At 43.8% G+C, this 20,058-nt stretch overlaps 2 protein-coding genes and 2 non-coding genes across 4 annotated transcripts; 3 read left to right on the forward strand and 1 right to left on the reverse strand.

The window, feature by feature from the left end:
* Nucleotides 1–322: 322 nt before the first annotated feature.
* Nucleotides 323–394, reverse strand: trnaw-cca (transfer RNA tryptophan (anticodon CCA)). The gene has a single exon. It is a non-coding gene; the product is annotated as a tRNA-Trp (tRNA).
* A 332-nt stretch (nt 395–726) lies between these two features.
* Nucleotides 727–798, forward strand: trnae-cuc (transfer RNA glutamic acid (anticodon CUC)). Its single transcript has one exon. It is a non-coding gene; the product is annotated as a tRNA-Glu (tRNA).
* A 3,162-nt stretch (nt 799–3,960) lies between these two features.
* On the forward strand, nt 3,961–11,956 carry st6gal1 (ST6 beta-galactosamide alpha-2,6-sialyltranferase 1). Its single transcript, XM_061086287.1, has 8 exons — nt 3,961–3,972; nt 7,995–8,201; nt 8,279–8,647; nt 8,847–9,111; nt 9,225–9,322; nt 9,468–9,569; nt 9,771–9,945; nt 11,682–11,956. The coding sequence occupies exons 1-8, from the start codon at nt 3,961–3,963 to the stop codon at nt 11,954–11,956; spliced, it is 1,503 nt and encodes a 500-aa protein (XP_060942270.1).
* A 2,741-nt stretch (nt 11,957–14,697) lies between these two features.
* Nucleotides 14,698–16,176, forward strand: LOC133019891 (tripartite motif-containing protein 16-like). The gene has a single exon (XM_061086479.1). It carries the CDS (start codon nt 14,713–14,715, stop codon nt 16,174–16,176), a length of 1,464 nt encoding a protein of 487 aa, XP_060942462.1. The 5' UTR covers nt 14,698–14,712.
* Nucleotides 16,177–20,058: the final 3,882 nt, after the last annotated feature.

Genomic DNA, 20,058 nt, shown 5'->3' on the forward strand with positions numbered 1-20,058 from the left:
TTTTTTTATAGTTTTTCTTATGTGTGTTGTATTTATTGTGTTTTTATGTTTCTATAATGTTCATTGTATGCACCAATAACCAGAGCAAATTCCAGGTAGGTGTAAATTTACTTGGCAATAAATACCTTCTGATTCTGATTCTTAGCTTCATGTCGCTCAGATGAAGCTGAGATGAAGCTGAGATGTTCCAGAGCAGATGAAACATCTCATCAGTGATCACAGTCCATAACTCTTCTGTGAGCAAACATGAAAACCTACAGATTAAATACAGATTCACCAGATTTTCATTAGTTTTTTAATAAAACAATCCTGAAAAAAAACTTGACCCCGACGTGATTTGAACACGCAACCTTCTGATCTGGAGTCAGACGCGCTACCGTTGCGCCACGAGGTCCTGGTGCACTCTAACGGGATTTGGCAGATTATATACTGTAGCAGTACGGATGCTAACGCTAACAGGGGTGCTAACGCTAGCATGACGGAGAGCAGAGTTTCTTTAACTGGAATCTAACCGACAACTCTCCTGAAGTGAACTCCCGAATATCTGAAGCACCGTAGTGATCACATCCGGTCACATCCGGTCACATCCGGTACGCAAGTAGCACTGGCGGATACGAGCAGCTACTGGGAACCAGTGGGGGGGGGCAGTGTGAGTGAGAGCACCACAGTAACTGACAGTAACTGACCTCGGGTTCAATACACGTCACAAGAACGCACCCGACAGCGTCCCTGGTGGTCTAGTGGTTAGGATTCGGCGCTCTCACCGCCGCGGCCCGGGTTCGATTCCCGGTCAGGGAACGACTCTTTTTACACAGACTATAGAAGTTTATTTCCCCCCCATCTTTCTCCCTCTCTCTCCCCCCTATGGAGGACCAAACATGACTTAAGTATAAATAAATAAATACAGAAATAAATAAATAAATACAGAAATAAATGAATAAATGAATAAATAAAAAAGGAAATAAATTAATTAATACAGAAATTAATAAATACATACGTTAATAACAACAGAAATGTCTAAATAAATGTCTTAAATATATTTGCACATTAATTTATTCCCTGATTTATATTTTTCACGTTTTCAATCACCTTATGCTAATGAGAAAGGCGGGCCTAACCGCAGTCTCATGCAGGATTGGTCAACTGAGCTATACACACACACGCACACAGGCCCCGTGGCTCCGCCCCCCTCAGTGCCACACACTCGCACAGAGACAGAGGCAGTGACAGAGACTTGAGCTCGTCACTGCGAAGCAGCTGCTGAGTGACTTTGTAAAACAGTGGAAACAGTGAAAACACAGAGTTTCTCTGGTCACATCTGCTCAGAGATCAGCTGCTTCATGCGCAGAGCAGAAGCTGCAGGTGGTTTGTACCAAGCTGGAGTTTCTGCTTCCTCCTCCTCTCTGCTCTCTCCTTGTGCTCAGGAGAACACGAGACGTGACGCTCACAGTCAGGATTACTGACACCTTATTCATCCCAATAAAAAATAACCTGAACTAACCCTCTGAACTTGAACTAGTTCATTTTAAGTGTGAACCGGCTCAACACTGCAAAAAGCTACTGGACACCAGTCAGCATTGAAAGGCTGGATAATTCCACTCCTGTGACCAATCCTGCATGAGACTGCGGTTAGGCCCGCCTTTCTCATTAGCATAAGGTGATTGAAAACGTGAAAAATATAAATCAGGGAATAAATAAATGTGCAAATATATTTAAGACATTTATTTAGACATTGCTGTGGTTATTAACATATTTATTTATTTATTTCTGTACTAATTAATTTATTTCCTTTTTTATTTATTTATTTATTTCTGTATTTATATCTATATTTATTTATTTATTTATTTATACTTATGTCATGTATGGTCCTCCATACCCCCCCATGGAGGACCATACATGACTTAAGTATAAATAAATAAATACAGAAATAAATAAATAAATACAGAAATAAAAAAGGAAATAAATTCATTAAGACAGAAATAAATAAATACGTTAATAACAACAGAAATGTCTAAATAAATGTCTTAAATATATTTGCACATTTATTTATTTATTTATATTTTTCACGTTTTCAATCACCTTATGCTAATGAGAAAGGCGGGCCTAACTGCAGTCTCCTCCTTTTTTATTTCTGTATTTATTTATTTATTTCTGTATTTATTTATTTATTTATTTATTTCTGTATTTATTTATTTATACTTAAGTCATGCATGGTCCTCCATACTCCATACACCCTAGCTCTGCTGCACAAACCTTCAAAATAAACTATTTTCAGATCTGTGTTTATGAAATAGATTTAACCCCCAGAGGATACACTGTACAAATACACACACACACACACACACACACTTATTAGTAAACACGGCTTCACATATTTGTATCACCTCCACTGTGGATATTTCAGTTGTGTTATTGTGAAGCTGTGACGCTGCTACGTCCCTTGCTCTTATTTTGAAGGGCGGACGGAAGCCTGTCATCTCTCACATCCTCGGTTCTCTGCAGAGGAGAAACCTGCAGCTTCTGTGCGCGCTCCCACACGCACGCAGCTGAACGCGCACGGCGGCCTCGGACCGGACGGACACGAGCACCGGACGGACACGAGCACCGGGACGAACCGTGAGCATGACCCCGGGAAGCACGCACTGCTGCCCGGGCCCGTGACCACCGAGGAGCCGGGGAGCGAGGCGGCTGCTTCCGGAGGAGCACCAGTGAAAACAGGTCAACGAGCATCCATCCCTCCATCCCTCTCTCCATCCCTCCCACCATCCATCCATCCTTCCATCTCTCCATCCATCCATCCATCCTTCCATCCTTCCGTCCATCTATCTTTATATTGTTCCATCTATCATCTCTCCATTTATCCATTTATCTATCTATCCGTCCTTCCTTCCATCCCTCCATCCATCTATCTTTATATTGTTCTATCCACCCATCTATCTATCATCTCTCCATCTCTCATTCTCTGTCTTTATGTATCGCTCTATGTATCATCTCTCCATCTATCTATCTATCTTTCTCTATCGCTCTCTCTCTCTCTCTCTCTCTCTCTCTCTCTGTAGCTATGTATTCCTTTTTCTATCCCCCTATCTATCTATCATCTCTCCATCTATCTATTTATCTTTATCTCCATCTTTCTATCTATCTATCTATCTATCTATCTATCTATCTATCTATCTATCTATCTATCTATCTATCTATCTATCTATATATCTCTAGCTATGCATTCCTTTTTCTATCTATCTATCTATCTATCTATCTATCTATCTATCTATCTATCTATCTATCTATCTATCTATCTATCTATCTATCTATCTATCTATCTATCTTCGTATGGCCTTACTATAATAAATCCACAGTATTTTACACTATGTATTATAGTGGTTCAATGGTATTTAAACTGTAATCAATGTCTTTATTGATAATTTAGCAGAGTCATTATTCATTAATACAAGTTAGTTGATGTGTTGCCAGCTTGTGGAAAATCTTCCTCCTGCAGTTCATTGCTATGACGAGTACTGCAGCCAGCCACCAGGGGGCAGTCCACACACAGCTGCAGGCGTTTGTCCGAGGTTCATCGGAGCAGTTCATAGGACGACATCGATATCAAAGCAGTTCTCATGTTTCCTTTCATCTGGAGAACATGAAAGGAAACATCATGTAACTGCTCATATCTGATTTGAGTGAGAACCATTCCCACAGAAGGATATCGCAGAATATCGACGGACTGATTGGATCGAGGATTAGAATATTTTCTGCGTTCATTTTTTAGATTTGTGAGTCGCAGGAGGAAGAGAAGGATTATAACATTTCACTGCGGCCTGTCGAAAGCTGACAATGTGTTTGTACACAGATAATGCAGTTTTTTCATATATATAAATACATATTGTGTGTATCTGCGTCCACAGAGGCGATGAGGGGAAACCTGGAGGCAGCAGCCCGTCTCTAAGCAACAGCAACACCATGGGCTACAAGGTAACACAACCACGAGCACCAGCTGCACACACATGTGTCCAGAGACGAGTCCACTCAGGTGTGTGTGTGTGTGTGTGTGTGTGTGTGTGTGTGTGTGTGTGTGTGTGTGTGTGTGTGTGTGTGTGTGTGTGTGTGTGTGTGTGTGTGTGTGTGTGTGTGTGTGTGTGTGTGTGTGTGTGTGTGAGACTCACAGCTGCAGCAGTAGTGACGCTGGTTGTGTTACACTCACACAGATTCATGTACCAACGCTGGACCTGGTTTCTGATCCCAGGATTATTCACATCATCAGAATCAGTGTAGAGCAACAATCTGATCTGTGATCTCACAGCATGAGTCACAATTAGGGTTGCAAAGGGGTGGAAAGTTTGCGGTAAATTTCCGGAAACTTTCCATGGGAACTTTAGCTCGGGAATTTTGGGAATTTTGAAAAAAAAAAAAATACGCAAATTAAACGCTGAGCAATAAAAACATCATTCAAAACTCTATTTTAAAGATGTATGGAACGTTGAGTTTCAACCCTCCACTGTGCATTCTTCCATCACATACACAGATAACTCCCAGCATGCTTCACTCTACAGCAGGGCTACTGAGGCCTGCTGTAGAGTGAAGGACTAGTCAGGTAAGTTTCCATGATATTACTGGGAAAATATATGAGCATGCTGATTGAGGATTGTTCATCTGTTCATCTAGACTATTTCCATTCATTTATCCATCAATTGTAAAATATGTTTACAGACGATTCCAATTGTTTGGCTAACTATTTATATCTCTGGCATTGCATTAGTGTTTTTTTACAAACTTTTTTCTCATCTTATTCTACAGAACAATGCCACGTGCACTCTCTCATGTGTGGAGACATTTCACCTCATCCAATGTAGAAGGAAAGGCTGTGTACATTTGCAAATACTGTGCAAAGACCTATGTTAAGAATGACACAACGATGCAGAAGCATATAGTCAAGTGCCCAAAGTTTCCTCAGGGCTCAAATCAGCCTATGACACAACAAAATGTTTATATTTATGTCTGTATATGACAAGGTAAATACAGTTAGTATAAATTATCCACAACATTTCCCGTTTATTCCCGTTTATTCCCGTTTATTCCCGTTAATTCCCGTATATTCCCGTTAATTCCCATGGAAAGTTTCCAACTTTGAATATTCCCGGAATTTTGCAACCCTAGTCACAATGAGACGAATGTTCCCTGAGCCTCCTCTCGTTCAGACGCAGATACAGAGAAATGAAAAGTTAAACTGAGTTTATATAAAACAGATTGAAACTGGGAGGTGGTTTGAATCAGTTGTTCAGTTTTTAATTTAGTTTCCTCTGCACCATGTTGTGTTAGTTTACTGTGTTTCCACATTACACAACATGAACCATTAGTAGTTGTACAAGTGAAACACACTCTCTACTCTCTATATGTGTATATATATATATATCTCTGGGATATTTCAGAAACCAACCGACAACTCTCCTGAAGTGAACTCATGAATATCTGAGGCACTGACGGAGTTTGGAGTAGTGATCACATCTGGTCACATCTGGTCACATCCGGTCACATCCGGTTCGCCAGCACTAGCGTTGAGAAGCAGATATGAGCAGCTGCTGGGTATATGTATATATATATATATGTCTGTGATATTTCAGTGTGTTTTCTGTTCTGCAGCTGCAGGACGTGGCTTGATTGTGTTTCTCTGCAACTCGATGATTATCTGCTCGTGTCTTTTCTGTTTCGGCGGATGTGAAAGACCACTTCCTGCTGCGATGCAGGAAGTGGTGGTTCTCCAGAGTCGTAATTTAGAATCTTCAGTCACAAAGAGAGAAGGGGGTTCTCTGTGGTTCTGTTTGTGTTGAAGCATTATTACCTCACAGTGGGTTGTCGAGAGAGTCGCTGCGACTGACGCACACTGTACACAACATGTAACGCCCTGTGTGTGCACGGCAGATTAACACACACGAGCCTACCTTTTAATCTTGCATAGTTAATAGCTTCATAAATCCATATTTAACACACACACACCTCTAACTGCCTGTGTGTGCCTGTGTGTGTGTCTGTGTGTGTGTGTGTCTGTGTGTGTGTGTGTGTGCAGGGGATTGAGGGGGACATCTTTAAGCAGATATCTGGTGACACAACCATCTGTCTGAAGCTCTGATGCTACACTGCTTCATCGGTTCATTCATTCATTCAGACGTGTTCATTCAGAGGAGCAGCTGATTCTCTCCTGATTCAAACCTGCAGAACTTTACGTGTTCAGCTGCACACGAACAGAGACGTTGTCATTTCTCCTTCACAACTGACGAGCTTCTCTTGTCTCTTAATATTTCAGGACACATTAAATGTGACTAAACTGTGAAATATCTCAAAGTCCAAAGCTGGTTGTTGTTGTTGTTGTGGTGGTGGTGGTTGTTGTGTTGTGGTTGTTGTTGTTGTTGTTCATGAAGCAGCAGTGTCACAGTGTGAAGCTGCTCTACAATATTCTGCCTCTGGCTCTGCACAAAACAAACGTATACGAATAACAGGAACATATTGATCGTATAAGTTCTGTGTGTGGTGGTTGGTGGGTGGTGTGTGTGTGTGTGTGTGTGTGTGTGTGGTTGTGTGGGTGGGTGGTGTGTGTGTGGTGTATGGTGTGTGGTGTGTGGTGGTTGGTGGGTGGTGTGTGTGTGTGTGTTAGCTGCAGGCAGCAATCCGATGAGGCAAACACAGCTTCACTCCAGCTGAAACCAGAAGTAACCGCTGGACCCATTGGACAGTACAAGCTGTCAATCACACTGTGGTACCCCCCCCCCCCCCCCCCAACACATCCGGTGCTTCATGGTCTGTTTGACTCTAAATGATCATTATCCACTAAATGAACTTCAGCTGTTTGAAGAAGACTTGAAACTAGAGACTGGAGACAGAAACTCCTGAATGTTTACTGACGTTAGAAAGTGAGAAGTAGAGTCACGTTCTATAGAAACTACCAGAGGAGTCGCCCCCTGCTGGTCAGAACACAGGAGACAGGTTTCGGACACTTTCTGGACCCGGAGCAGCCATTTGCCTCGGACCTGTGGACGTTTTCTGAACTGAAATCTGCCAAAATCGCTTTTCACTCGTTCCAGAAGCTGAAGAGAAACTGGGGAGTGAAAATCTGAAAATGTCCGATGTTGAATCTGGTGAATTCTTCTCTTTCACTCGAGCCACGTCCCCCGAGATGCCACCAGGCCAGATGTGGATACAACCCCATGATATCAGATATTAATCAGATTCTGACTCAGACATCTGGATCAGTGACAGTCCAGCTGATCTATTCACTTCACTTCTATGTTATTCTATATATAATTCTATGTCAGGGTCGTTATGCGTGACCTCCTGCTGCCGAGTTCCCAAGCTGCACTGTAGCAAAGCATCGTGGGAAGAAGAGCGGCTGCCCCCCCCCCCCCCTGCTCCTGTTAATGCACATCCCCCCGTTCCCTCTCTTTTCTCTCTCTCTTTTTCCTCTGTCTCTTTCGACCTCTCTCCTCCTCCTCCTCCTCCTCCTCCTCTTTCTCCCTGACTTCACTCTCCTCCCGGGCAGTGGCGTCTCGCTCTCGCTCTTCATTGTTGTTTTCACTCACTCGTGAGATTCACTCGTTCTTCTTTAAAGGACAAATATTCATCCCTCTCTTCTGGCTGGTATCGACTGAGTTTGACTATTGAACTTTAACCTGAAAAGCTTCAGGATCATTTCACTTCTTCAGCTTTTACAAACAGAACATTCAATAAATGTCTATAACTCTAAGAAGTGGTTGGTTGAGAGCTTGTTGATGAAATCATTCAAACTGTCAGACAAGATGAGCTGATGATTTCAAAATGGTTTTGATTTCTGGATAAACTGCTAAATAATCTGGGTCGGGGGGGGGGGGACTCGAGGCATTTTGGACCAGGGGATAAATGAGAAGATCTAAGATGTTATTATGACTTGGTCACATACCAACACTTACAAACACAAACACAGGAAACAGTTTGAACACGTGAGTAACACGCGTGTGTTTCCCGTGCAGATCCCCTCGGCGGCGATGGACCGCGTCAGCCTGCTGTGGCGCCTGAGGCGTCGGGCTCGCCGCGGAGCGCTCTGCATGGCCTTCTTCTGCATCTCCATGGCTCTGCTCTACGCCATCTGCGCCGAAAACAGCGTGCCCGTCACCGACGCCATCTTTGGGGTTCGGGCAAGAACTCGGGCGCAGCCTCGTGCACACTCCGTCATCAAGGTCGGTTCCTTCTCCTGTCAGCGCTTCTCTAACCTCGAGCCCTGAAAGTGAAGCGTATTGTTGTCTGACCCCCTCAGGTGCTGAGAGGCGGAGCCAAGCCCATGTACATCGACCCTCAGAAGCTCCCGGGGGTCGTCCCAGGTGACCCGCGCCGTCCAATCCCTGTCCTCTCCTCTCCGAACCACACCCACGAAGCGGTGGACTCGACACCAAAGAAGAAGTCCAGAGATCGGGAGCCTGCCGGGTTCTTCGCTCACCTGCTGCCGCGCCCCTTAACTCGCGCCCTGGAGACCCTGTTTGGAGGCCGGCGCAGGGGGGAGCTGAGCGGCAAAGGGGGGGACGCAGAGTTCTTCGGGCCTCACGGGCTCCTGGGAGAGGTGTGGGATGACGAGATGTCCAGTAGCATGCTGGGAAACCGCCTGAGGAAGGTGGTGCAGAACTATCAGGTGAGAGCTCAGCTGTTGTCACTAAAGAGCTAAAGAGCCTGATGATTCCCTCAGGAGGAGGAGGAGACCAAACACAGAGATAAAAGAGAGGAAACACGGGAGCACGGGGAGACAAAAGATGTTATCGATCACATTCATGTTGATATCAGCTCTAGTGTAAACTTCAACCATCAGACTTTGTGTACATTTTGTTTTTCAGGCGATGAACAAATATGGAGTAGAGGTTTCCGGCCCCGGCGGCGTCTCCAGCCGACCGAAGCTGAGCGGCGCCGAGCTTCTCTGCGAGCTGAGGGACAAGACAGAGGTGGCGACCTTGACCTCTGACCTCCAGCCCTTCTCGTCGCTGCCCTTGGCCGCCCAGCTGCCGCCGAACCCACTGACCTCTGACCTCGGGCCGTACAAGAGCTGCGCCGTGGTGTCGTCGGCCGGGTCGCTGCGCTACTCCGGGCTCGGAAAAGAGATCGGTGAGAGCAATTTAAATCGTCCGTTTGTTTTCCCCTGAAATATAAAAACAATAAAAACAGTTTAACAGTAAAAGCCACTCAGAAAGTTTTACTTCCTCTTTATTGAATCACAGACTCCCATGATGCCGTGCTGCGCTTCAACGCCGCGCCCACCAGCGGCTACGAGAAAGACGTCGGATCGAAAACCACCATCCGCCTCATCAACTCACAGGTAAACAACTTATCACACATCAGATTGGTTTGAATTAGTTATTTAATGATATAAAAACCGGCTGATGAAGATGACTGCGTTCGTATTTTAGTTTCAAATCGGTTGTAATATAATGCAGAGGATGTTGTTTTGAACCCGTGTGCAGGTGATGGCGTCTGACGATCATCACTTCCTGTCCAGCTCTCTGTACAGCTCGGGGGCTCTGGTGGCCTGGGACCCCGCCCCCTTCTCCGCTGACCTCACTCAGGTGATGTCTGGAAAACGATTTATTTCATTTGACCTTCATCACTTCGTACAACCTGCTGCTCTGATATTAAATGCTTAGAGTCGTCTTTTTATTGACCAGTGTCTGAGGTCATGTGGTCACTCTTACTCCGTACTTGACCTCTGACCTTTGTTAACCCAGATCCACGTCATGTTATTAACTTCGTCCCCCCCCCCCCCACAGTGGTTCAACAAGACGGACTACCCGATCTTTGCCCAGTACCAGAGATACAGACGACTCCATCCTCTGCAGCCGTTCTACATCCTGCACCCCCGCTTCGAGTGGCAGGTGTGGCAGCGAATACAAGACAACATGGCCGAACCCATCCAGAAGAACCCGCCCTCCTCCGGCTTCCTGGGTACGTGACGCGTCGGCTCGCTCGCCATTTATTCTTCAACACATCTTGTGTAACGATGATAAATGATGTCGGCGTCTGGAAGAAGTCTCAGTGTTTATTTGTTATTTAGAAGGATCCCCATTAGCTCCGCCCTAAGACAGAGCTACTGTTAGTGGGGTCCACATTTAAGACATACATACAGATATCAAACATACGTTAAATTACAAATATCAAAAGTTAAAATACATTAAAATAATGATCACACAATTTTATATTACAGATATCAGAAATTAACTGAGTGGTTATGCAATTTTCCCTTTGTCATGATATAAAACACTGATATATCCAATTCCATAGAAGTGAAAACTGCAAACCATGTAATAGAATACTACACATGTATGTACAGTGCATCACCATCTAGTGTCACAAGTATGCTGTACCCAAGTGTTCCATTATTTGCTTTTTGATCATACATGTACGTGTCACGTTTATAATTTCTGTTGGTCATAGGTTCCATGACTTCATCTGTTTCCCTCAGTGCGTTTAAGAACATTGGTCTTAGCTCTGGGGAAGTGTCTGATCGTCAGGACTGATTCACACCAGCAGTGTTCACACTCTGCAGCCGGTTGTCAGGCCTGGACTGGAATGAGGACTCAGAAGCAGAGAATATCACGTACCAGCACACTTTATTGATTTCAGAACCTCAATGCAGAGTGACAAACAAGAAGGCTATGAAAATCTCACTAACTATATCTATATAATAATATAATACTTGGCAAGCAATAACTGGGGAAAAAGAACTTCCTAATAAATACAAAACATACACTAGAAAAAGAAAAAGCTTTTAAGCATAAACCACTCCCGAAGGAGGACAAACAAATGGCAAGAGCAAGAAATCAAAAGCGCTCCCGAAGGAGGAAAACCAAACTACTAATAAATGGGGCAAAAGAAAAGGCTCACCTAAACAGGAGGCTCAACAAACTAACTAAATCTCTCTTAACATAAATCGCTCCAAAAGGGAGGAAGAAAAACAGTTTACAAAAAACACAAAACAAAGCTAAACTGGAAAACTTTAAACAAAAAATCACTCTCAAGGAGGAAACCGAAAACAACTTACGTGGCGTAGCAAGAAACTCTTTGGCAAAAACGACAATGACTGTGGGTAAGGCTTAGGTGCACGAACAAGAACGAAACACTTCGGCACAAGACAAAGGGGAGACGCAGACTATAAGCACATGAGGGTGAAGGGAACAGGTGGAAACAATCAGAGACAATCAGACCGGTGACACATGAGGAAGGGCAAGTGACCTGAAACCAGAGGAGAGTTAGGATTTCAAAATAAAACAGGAAGTTACGAGACAAAAACCCCAAGACAAGACAAACCTCACCGCGGTGTGACACCGGTGGTGGACTGCTGGGAGCACTGGTCCCACTGGTCTCATGGTGCTTTAGACCTTGAACTGAAAACTAGACCAGCAGTGATGTAGCGATCAGCAATGAAGGGACAGACCTGAATAATTAGTCAAACTTTGTGATGAAGAAAAACTCTCAAGCAACTAAATAAGTGTTATTGAGAAACGACAGACTTCACTTCACACCTCAGAGTCTCAGTTAATCTGCTTCAGCAGCACGATTGAGATTCTCTGTATTTGTTGAAGGACAAAAACAAGTTTGTGATTGATGGCGATTTAAAATAATAACTTGAATTTGATATAAAAAGGGCAAACCTCATTCAACTTTCCTCTTGATGTGTCCAGGCACCGTCCTGATGATGTCACTGTGCGAGGTGGTGCACGTCTACGAGTTCCTGCCGTCGCGGAGGAAGACGGAGCTCTGCCACTACTACCAGCGCTTCTTCGACGCCGCCTGCACGCTGGGCGCTTACCACCCGCTGCTGTACGAGAAGAACCTGGTGAAGAGGATGAACCAGGGCGGCGACCGCGACATCTACACACACGGACGCATCACGCTGCCCGGGTTCAGGAAGATGAACTGCACCCAGGCTGCTGCTGGACGCCTGAAGCACCACTGAGCTCACACACACACACACACACACACACACACACACACACACACACACACACACACACACACACACACACACACACACACACACACACACATGCATGAAGAACACGCAACAACGAGGACAGACGCATGAAAACCTCAACCTCACTGCCGAACAATGAACGCAAATCACTACAAATATCACGCACAAACACACAAACACACACTGGAGTCCAATCAACTGATAGATGTGTCTGCTGTTCACACATATACAGTATCATATATATATATATATATATACTTATGAGGACATTACATCTGTAAACTAACCCTCGTCTCAAATGTTAAAGGATGTTACCTCTGTTCTTTCAGGTTTAAGCCAACAAACAAAATCTGTGTATTAAATATCACCGTCAAACATCAGCCATTCTTTAAATTTGACTAGTTGTATCCGTAAAAATGGCATTTCATATAATCTGGTTCAACAGAAACACACCAATCATCCACCACATTAAAACCAGTCGCCTGCTTCAAACTGAATATTTTATTAACGTTAACCTTTCCATAAAACGCATGATGATATTACGTACACACATAATTTATTGTTTGTTGACTGAAACTGTACAAAAGAGCAGTTTGATCTATAACCCTGATTCTAATCTCAACCTTAAACCAAAGTCTGAATCTGGAACAAATCAGATTTGGACTTGATTCTTCTAAAATATCTGCACTGAAGAAACTCCGCCTGTACAGAGAAATGTGACGTGTAAATATATATATGCTGTAACAGATTCCTCCACCGTGAGGCGCTGTGGTCTCCTCACCCTTTCATCTCCACCTTTCACTTTAACGTTGAGAAGTTCACTCAGCCGTTCTCTGGATGTTCTCACATGTTCCTGCTGCTGTGAACCAGTCGGACCCGGAACAATCTACATTCTAAAATGAGGCTGCAGGAAAAAGAAAATGTCCAGAGCAACTGACTTCAACGTTTGTGTTTGTACGTAGAGAAGCTCCGGAGCGTTTCAGGAACGTGTGCACTTCATGAAACCGTCTTATTACTCATACGCAGCTAGATGGTTGTCATGTGGTCGTGTCCTGTGCTGAATCTGAACCAATCAGAGCTCAGTCTCAACTCTGTTTTTGTTTTTCTAATCAGCTCAGTTTTTTTTTACCACGGAGCTTCATTCATTGTTTATTGATGTAATTTCATTTCAGAGGAAAACCAGGAGAATATTTCTCTCTCTGCAGCTGCACTCGTTCTCCTGCTCCTTAGTTTCAGTGACAAGCTTCTCACGTGTTCATGTGTTTTCTCACAGTTCTTCCTTTGATATGAGAACAAAATGCTCGAGAAACATAGAAGTGGCTTTAGTTAGGATTTAATATTGATAGCAAAATTACTTCTTTTCTTTTTTGATGTGTTATTAGGACGTGAACTCGCAGCAGCTTGTGTTCACTTTTCTTTATGTTAATCTGAAATCAATGTTTTTGACTTTATGATTAATTTCCTGAAGGGGCCATGAAAGTATTAAAAAGCCGTAAAGAGAGTTTTGCACTTTTGTTATTTATTTAATGTTACGCTGCAGATTTTGTCTCTCGGGCAACAAGCTGCCGTTTCCTCTCAGTAGATTAAACCTTCAGTCACGACTCGGGGCTGAAAGAGTCCGAACAGGAAGCTGAACCTGATCAGAGCTGACACAGTGTAGGAAAAACCTTCGTATTAAATATTGTATATTCATTTTTAAGGTTCATCGATCATTCGGGCGTTTCTATTTAACATTATCAGGATATTTATCAAAAGGTCTCGATCAATAAATTATAATATATAATGTGACAATGTATTATGATGCAGCAATTGATATGGTTGTATTCGGTTTTCTGCCATTTATTCACTGAATTATGTTATACAATGAAGAAAAATGTCTTGAATTTAACTTTTTGTTTGTTTGTTTTTTAGAACCTCAGACTTTGTTCCTCCACCTCAGCCAGTTCCACCAGTGATGAAAGTGTCGGAAATATCCTTATTTTACTGGATCAGAAGTTAAAAATGTTGAGAGCCACAGATTAAACGTCTTTGCTGAATTTAAAACCCAGAAAGTACAAGTTATTATTATTATTAAAGCTTCTAAAACTACGTCGAACTTTTGATCTTTATCTACAGCAAAGAACTTGTTGATTTTAGTGTCTTCGGTTTTCAATCCATGTGTTTAATTGTTTATCAGTTTCCTTGAGCTTTTCTTTGTTCTTCGGTCTTTTCTCTTATTTCTGCTTTGCTGATCCTGCCCCAGCACCATGACGACAACATGCAACCTCAGGTAGCTGCCTTTAAACAGTTAGTTCAAAGGTAGCTGCCTTTGAACTAACTGTTTAAAGGCAGCTACCTTTAAACAGTGTAGCTGCCTTTAAACAGTTTGACAACACTGGTGAGGAGAGGTAAGACCAGACTGTTGCTCTTTTCAATAGTGTGTTAAAACGTGGGAAAAAGAGGAAGTGAAGGAGAGAGGGAGGAGCAGAGAACTGTTTCTGTTCAGAGGAAGTGAATCTGTTCTACAGTCTCTGGCAGCAGCTGAAATAGAGCAGCAAGAAAATCAACTGGACAGAGAAAGATCCTCCTGTTGGATCTGTCTGGATCCACTGAAGGATCCGGTGACTACTGTCTGTGGACACAGCTACTGTAAGAGCTGTATTAACACCCACTGGGACAAAGGGGAGGAGAGAGGAAGCTACAGCTGTCCTCAGTGTAGACAGACCTTCACACCGAGGCCTGTCCTGGAGACAAGCACCATGTTGGCTGATTTACTGGAGGAGCTGAAGAAGACTGGACTCCAAGCTGCTCCTGCTGATCACTGCTCTGCTGGACCTGAAGATGTGGCCTGTGATGTCTGCACTGGGAGAAAACTGAAAGCTCTCAAGTCCTGTTTGAATTGTTTGGCCTCTTATTGTGAAAAACACCTCCAGCATCATCTTCAGTCAGCTGCATTGAAGAAGCACAAGCTAGTGGAGCCCTCGGAGAAGCTCCAGGAGAACATCTGCTCTCGTCAAGACGAGGTGATTAAGATGTTCTGCTGCACTGATCAGCAGTGTATCTGTTATCTCTGCTCTGTGGAGGAACATAAAGGCCACGACACAGTGTCAGCTGCAGCAGAAAGGACTGAGAGGCAGAGAGAGCTCGGGCTGAGGAGACAAACAATCCAGCAGAGAGTCCAGGACACAGAGAAAGACGTGAAGCTGCTTCAACAGGAGGAGGAGGCCGTCAATGGCTCTGCTGATAAAGCAGTGGAGGACAGTGAGGAGATCTTCACTGAGCTGATCCGTCTGCTGGAGAAAAGAAGCTCTGATGTGAAGCAGCAGATCAGATCCCAGCAGGAAACTGAAGTTAGTCGAGTCAGAGAGCTTCAGGAGAGACTGGAGCAGGAGATCACTGAGCTGAAGAGGAAAGACCAGGAACTGAAGCAGCTCTCAGACACAGAGGATCACAACCAGTTTCTACACAACTACCCCTCACTGTCACCACTCAGTGGATCTACACACTCATCCAGCACCAGGATCCGTCCTCTGAGGAACTTTGAGGACGTGACAGCAGCTGTGTCACAGGTCGAATGGCAACTACAGGACATTCTGAGTGAGACAGAGACCGAGATTTTACAGATTGTGTCTCAAGTGGATGTTTTACTGCGAGAACCAGAACCAGAGACCAGAGCTGACTTCTTAAAATATTCACAGGAAATCACACTGGATCCAAACACAGCAAACAAATATCTGTTATTATCTGAGGGAAACAGAAAAGTAGCATGTATGATTGAAGATCAGTCTTATTCTGATCACCCAGACAGATTCACTGGTTGGTGGCCTCGGGTCCTGAGTAGAGAGAGTCTGACTGGACGTTGTTACTGGGAGGTGGAGGTGGGGGGGAGAGAAGTTCAAGTAGCAGTCACATACAAGAATATCAGCAGAGCAGGAGACTCAAATGAATCTGGATTTGGACACAATGATAAATCTTGGTCACTAGGTTGTTATGGAAACATTTATGACTTTTGTTACAACACCATCTGGTCTCAAGTGTTTGGTCCTGTGTCCTCCAGAATAGGAGTGTACCTGGATCACAGAGCAGGTGTTCTGTCCTTCTACAGCGTCTCTGACTACATGACTCTCCTCCACAGAGTCCAGACCACGTTCACTCAGCCTCTCTATGCTGGAGTTGGGGTTCATCGTTCTGGATCCAGAGCTGAGTTCTGTAAACTCAAATAGACTCGAGTCATTAAAACCAGTGATTTAGATTCTGTGTGTAAAACTTCTTTTGTCTCCATGTTTGTTGATCAAAGTTCGTCGTGGTGACGTTTCTGCTCCGCACAGAGATCAGCTGTCAATCAAACCCTGACCTTCCTTTATCACACATATTTAGTTTTCACTTTGTAAAGACAGAAATCTATAATTACACTGACATGAATGTGTTTGAAAGAACCCAAGCACCAAGCGGTGGGGGGCTCTATTGTATCCCACAGACATTCAGATGGTTTTAAGGAATGGGCCTGGCAAAATAACTGACTAGCGCCCCCTGAAGGGCAGCCCCGGCACTACGATTTGCCGACATCTACAAAAATCTATAGGGACATATGTCTTTTCATAAAAAACAAATAAGTCTCCTGGATAGACATGCAAGACCAAACAGGAAGCCCGCCATTTTGACTTTAATGGCTATTTTGGCCATTTTCCACATTTGTACTTTGACGAACTCATAGTGCTTTCATCAGATCAACTTCAACTTCTGGGAATGTGAAGCGTTTATTCTTGCCACAGAGAGGAAAACGCATCCAACGCGGAGACGTGCGCTTGGTCATCGTTCGCTCTCTCCCCCGACCGCAACAGGCTTCAACGTGCGGGTGCTCGGGCCCGCAAGTGCTACAACGTAGCCCTAGTGATTATTATTATTTTTCTGTGTTGAAACAGGAGCAAGTGAAAAACCTCTGAAAGAAAAAAAACTCATGTATTTCAAACTATAGAACTGAGACCTGTTGGGACATGGTTTTTGTGCAAAAAGGCAGGCCTCTCTTTCAGGCCTGTATTGGAAATCAAAACCTGAGAGCACATGGCCTTCGTCTTGAGAAAGCCACAAGCCGCATGGGCTGGAGAATACTCAATCTCCCAGAGTGCAATGTGTTCTCTTTGTCCTGAGAAGGTCAAATAACTCCGTCTCCCAGGAGGCAACATGTCCCCTTTTGTTTCAGCATCTTCGCACATAGGTGCGAATATCTACCTGGGTCAACTCCAATTGGTCAGTCTGGTCCCATGACCAAGGGGCAACCGGGTCTATATAATAGCAGGCCTCCCCCAGAGTCACTCTCTTTCTCCAACCCCTCGGAGGGCCGAAGGCTGCTCCAGCAGCGCTCTTCTCCACCGACCACCACTGAGGACAGCAGGCCGCTGGCCTTTCCTCCTGCATCGGCGAGTGGAGGAACCGGATTCCTCCAGCTCAAATATTCTCTTTCCAACAACTGGAGGTCAAAGGTCGAGCTTCCAGCTCATCTTCTCAAGAAAACCTCCACGCATCTCAAGCTTCTTCTAAACTCCTTGCAGCGACTCGGCGTCCTGCAGGTAAGAACTACGGCTTCAATAAGCAACTGAACTGCACAGCTCAACAGAACCGCGGAAGCAGAGACCACACGAACCAGAGACTTCAAAAGCCAGAACTGCTAACCGAACTGCACAGCAACTTTCTCCCTGTCCTTGGACTGGTTACCTAATCTGGGCTTAATAATTTTACTAGGCTAAGCAAGACTGTTTATTTGATTCTGTGTGGTGTTTATAAGTTTGATATATGTGGTGATATTGTGTTACAAGTTAAATCAAGGTTAATGTAAGTCGGGCTCAACACAGACCCTGCCATTTTCTGATTAGCATTCTCACAGACCCCGCATATCTCTTCACCTACTTAGCTACGTCCCCCGACCAGAAGGAGGGGGGGGGGCCTGCTAGCTTAGAGATCTTAAAAGATCACAGGAAGGTGTGACTCTCTTTGTTAGCCACCAGAGAGACCCTCACACACACACACACACACACACATCTTTATTAGTTAGTATATTGTTTAGTAATTGGTGTTTTATACTTATTATGTTTATAATAAATGCTTTCTTTTAACCTTGTCCTGTCATTAATGTTGCATAAGTGAAGTTTGCCAACCTCTACACTGTCAAGAACTCTATAAACCTTAACTGTTCACTATATAATCTTTAATAGTAAATATTAAGATTTCTAAGTGAACTAGATCAAAATGAGACTGATCTTAATCAATAAATTGGCTATCGTTTCCCTTCTGTGAAGGGTGGTGCCCCGCGAGAACTTAGTCAAACTAAAGTTATGATTTAATATTAATATGTTAAATATTAATGTTTTATTTTCTATTTTTGATAACCAAATTTATTGAACGCCTAAAGGCACACTAGCTTATGGTATCACTCCTAACCATTATTGCACAACAGACCATTGATCAATAAAGAACTGAAACAAAACGATTTATGATTATTGTTTGAGTTAATTTCTTTTAGCCACCAGGTGGTCAAACAGAGTAATGCACCTTTAAGAGTCCATGAGAAACTGAACGTCTTCACTTCTTCACAGAACTTTGTCGTGATGGGTTTTCTTGTGCAGAGATCGGATCAGTTTCCGAAGAGGAGTGGTTTTCACGTTGTCATCGCACAAGAAAGGTCTCCAGTCTGAAACCACAGAAACCAAGTTTTTTCGACTGTGATTTACATTAATTCTTAATCAATGTATCTGGTGCCAACTATGAGATAATAATCTGTTCACAGCCCAACACCCAACAGGCAGTAAAACAGTTGTTATCATAACTAGAAGCTAACGATCAGCTAGGCTAACTTTTAAACATAGGAAGGGTCCGACAATCCTAAAACTCAAACCATCAGAGTCTATAGTTATATACTGTGTTTCTATACTGCTAAACATGGCCTATGAAGTTATAGATTATATTATATATAATATATATATAGATTATATTGATTGATGGATTGATAATTGAGCAGCACTGGCTCCCTGTCTCAACCCGGATTGAATACAAAGTCCTACTCCTCACCTATAACTGCATAAATGGACATGCACCTCCCTACCTACAAGAACTCATCACTCCCCAAACCTCCACCCGCACCCTCAGATCTACAAGTAGCTCGCTCCTTCGGGTTCCCAACACCAAGCTCCGCACCATGGGCGACCGGGCCTTTTGCTCAGCAGCGCCCCGCCTATGGAATGGTCTCCCTGACCACCTGAGGGCAACACAGACCCTGGACTCTTTTAAGACTGGCCTAAAAACCTTTTTATTCAAGAAGGCGTTTTTACTTTAAGTTGAGTTTTTTTTTTTTTTTTTTTTAGGACTTTGTTTTTAACTATGTACTTGTGGCACTCTGAGATCCTCGGATGAAGAGTGCCTTACAAATAAAATGAATTATTATTATTATTAGCAGTGACATGACATCCTTGTGACCAACAGCCCTCTTCTTATTGGGTCGCTGTGGTCACATGGTTTTACTTAATAGTTTTATTCAAATATAAATATAGTATATAATAAAGAAATGTATTTAAAATCTTTTAAAACTGATATTAACAAGATCATACAACATATACTGGCTCACTACCAGTTTTATAAGAAGTGTTTTGTTTCACTGATGCAGTTTTCACGTTAGGTCCCTGAACGCACCATGAAAACACCAGAGAGTCCGTGAAGGCACCACGTCAGCTGCGTCGCCCTACGTCAGCGACGCAGCTGTCACGTGATTACGTCCCCACAAACAAACATGGCGCCGCGAAACCCCGGGTCTGTGTGCTGTGAGTGCTTCCTCCTGCTTCCGGTGTGTCCGCTGCTGTTTCCTCAAACCGCGCAAGTTTCAAACTGGTGAAGACGTTGGTTACTTCCGGTCCCCGGTTTGATGAAGAGCAGAGAGCTGGACGTGTGTTCCTGTCTCGTGCTCAGCTGGCTTCCTGCCTCCAGGTTCAAACAGAAGAGACTCGAACCTTCGCTCGGGATTCAACCGGACATGACGTCACTGGTTTCACTGGGTTCCTGTCTGTGACTCTGTTTGAAAACACTTGTCTCACAGAAGCTGGTGGGGTGGGGTCGAGCCT

The sequence above is a fragment of the Limanda limanda genome, chromosome 14 (genome assembly GCF_963576545.1).
Source record: "Limanda limanda chromosome 14, fLimLim1.1, whole genome shotgun sequence".
Classification (NCBI taxonomy): Eukaryota; Metazoa; Chordata; class Actinopteri; order Pleuronectiformes; family Pleuronectidae; genus Limanda; species Limanda limanda.